The sequence below is a fragment of the Apis dorsata genome, unplaced genomic scaffold, assembly GCF_000469605.1.
Source record: "Apis dorsata unplaced genomic scaffold, Apis dorsata 1.3 scaffold_631, whole genome shotgun sequence".
Classification (NCBI taxonomy): Eukaryota; Metazoa; Arthropoda; class Insecta; order Hymenoptera; family Apidae; genus Apis; species Apis dorsata.
In genome coordinates, this window is record NW_006263826.1 from 1076511 (window position 1) to 1078442 (window position 1932).

Genomic DNA, 1932 nt, shown 5'->3' on the forward strand with positions numbered 1-1932 from the left:
TGTGCAGATGGTTCACACCTGTGTGAATCGCGAAGGTTGGTTGGAAGTAAAACGATAAAGATTGAAAAGGTAAATGGGTGGAGGGAGCAAAGCGTGGTCGTGGAGCGAAAAGAGGCTTAGGGGAGGGTGGAGCAGGGTATTTACCTCGGCACGATTATAGCCAGAGATTTTGCAAAAGCTTTCGTTGCAATAGACAATAGGGAAGTCGACGATCTGAGCGTTCGCCAGGAGAAAACTGCTGTCAGCTGTGAACAGAGAAAAAATGAATGTTTTAATTTTCATCTAATAATAACATATTTAACGTATTAAACATCACTCGATATCAATTTTTACATTTTTAACATAGATTAAAGAAAAATTCTCTATCGTGAAAAATGATATAAAATATTTCTTACATAATTTAATTGAATAAATCCAAAATTGATGCTCTCAAAAATTTATTTTAAAGAATTATAAAAATAATAAAATAAATAAATAAATAAATAAAGAACATGCACGCTGCATTTTATAACTGCGTAACGATCAAAATATTTTAATTAATGCGGTAAATTCTTTGTAAAATAATATTCATTTATACTCGCTCGGTAATAAAGTCGCAATAACAACGATGATTTTCCGCATAACCGGTTTCCATATTCTGTGGAAATTCCAACCTCTTCAGCCCTCTCGCACGGTCAGGTTTTCTCATCCACTTATTCGTTCGCGGCACACGTAACGCATTAACGAGCTTTATACCCTTATTCGAGTTTCATCGAGCCGAGGGGAAAAAAAAAAAAGAAAGAAAGAAAAAGAAAGGGAAAAAAAATCGTTATCGATCGAGTATCTCCGTATTGCTCGATCGACCTTCCATTTCGAATTCCTTCGGGATTCCTACGTATCTACGTATATTCTTCAATTTCGAGAATCGAATCTAAATCTCGAGCGAGTTTGCAAAGAAAAAATTGGAAACTTTCATTTTTTCCCCTAGATAATTTTTCGAAAATGGAAGAGAAATTGGAAGAGAAGTATAGGGAATTTTTGCTTTTCCCCTAGAATGGTGGATTCCGAAAATTTTTAAGAAAATTTCATTTTTTTTCTGGAGAATTTTTTAAAAATGGAATCTTTCCAAATTCCAATTCTCGATAACGAGATTTTCTCCTAGAAATTTAGATAAAAAATTTCCAGTGATGGAGCATCAGTCTGTTATTGGAATTAAAATTTCGAGGATAATTTCTAGACAAAATTTCACTTTTTCACGGACGGGAAAGAATTTTCCAAGAATCATCGAAATCATCGATTCTCGACAATGTAGATTTTTAGGGAAATTTTACTTTTCTCTAGAAACTCTGGCTAAATTTCCAAATAATGGAATATTCTATCGTCGAAACTAAATTAATTAAAAAAAACCGTTTATTTCTAGAATTATCTAGGAAATTCTCCTAGATAATTTTCCAAAAGTCATCAAAATCAATTTTTCTAGGGAAATTTCTAGATATATTTCCAATATTGAAATATCGTTTTATCATCGAAGCTCAAGAGCGACAATTGGAGGGGAGGAAAAATAGGAAATTTTTATTTTTCCGCCGAAAAACTTGGATAAATTTCCGAAAATAGAATATCGTTTGATCGTCCAGCTGTTTCTTTATTAAAACAGAATGGCTGTGTTTTTCCATCTGTTTGTTCGTGTACATTCGCGAACCAGACCGACTGTGTTTTCCGTTACGTTTTCCTTTATTCTTCGCGTCATTGAACGCTTTAGCCATGATTCGATTTAAAAAAAAAAAATGTTCTCTTTCATAAACCGTGACCCGCATCTTCGAAAATAATAATCCATCTTTAATATTCTTAATATCGATTTTTCTCGATGAACAATCCTTTCGAACCAACCAAATTTCCAAACTTTTTCTTTCACTTTTCATCAATTTGAATCTTCTAAAAAAAAAAAAAAAAAAA

General features: G+C 32.8%; 1 protein-coding gene across 8 annotated transcripts in view; it reads right to left on the minus strand.

The window, feature by feature from the left end:
- LOC102675244 (potassium voltage-gated channel protein eag) overlaps positions 1–1932 on the minus strand; it is a 61865-nt gene that overhangs the window by 24448 nt on the left and 35485 nt on the right. For all 8 annotated transcript variants that reach the window (XM_006621604.2, XM_006621607.2, XM_006621605.2 and 5 more), the window contains exon 2: positions 145–245. In XM_006621604.2, the coding sequence (XP_006621667.1) occupies positions 145–245 (101 nt within the window). The remainder of the gene's footprint in view (positions 1–144; positions 246–1932) is intronic.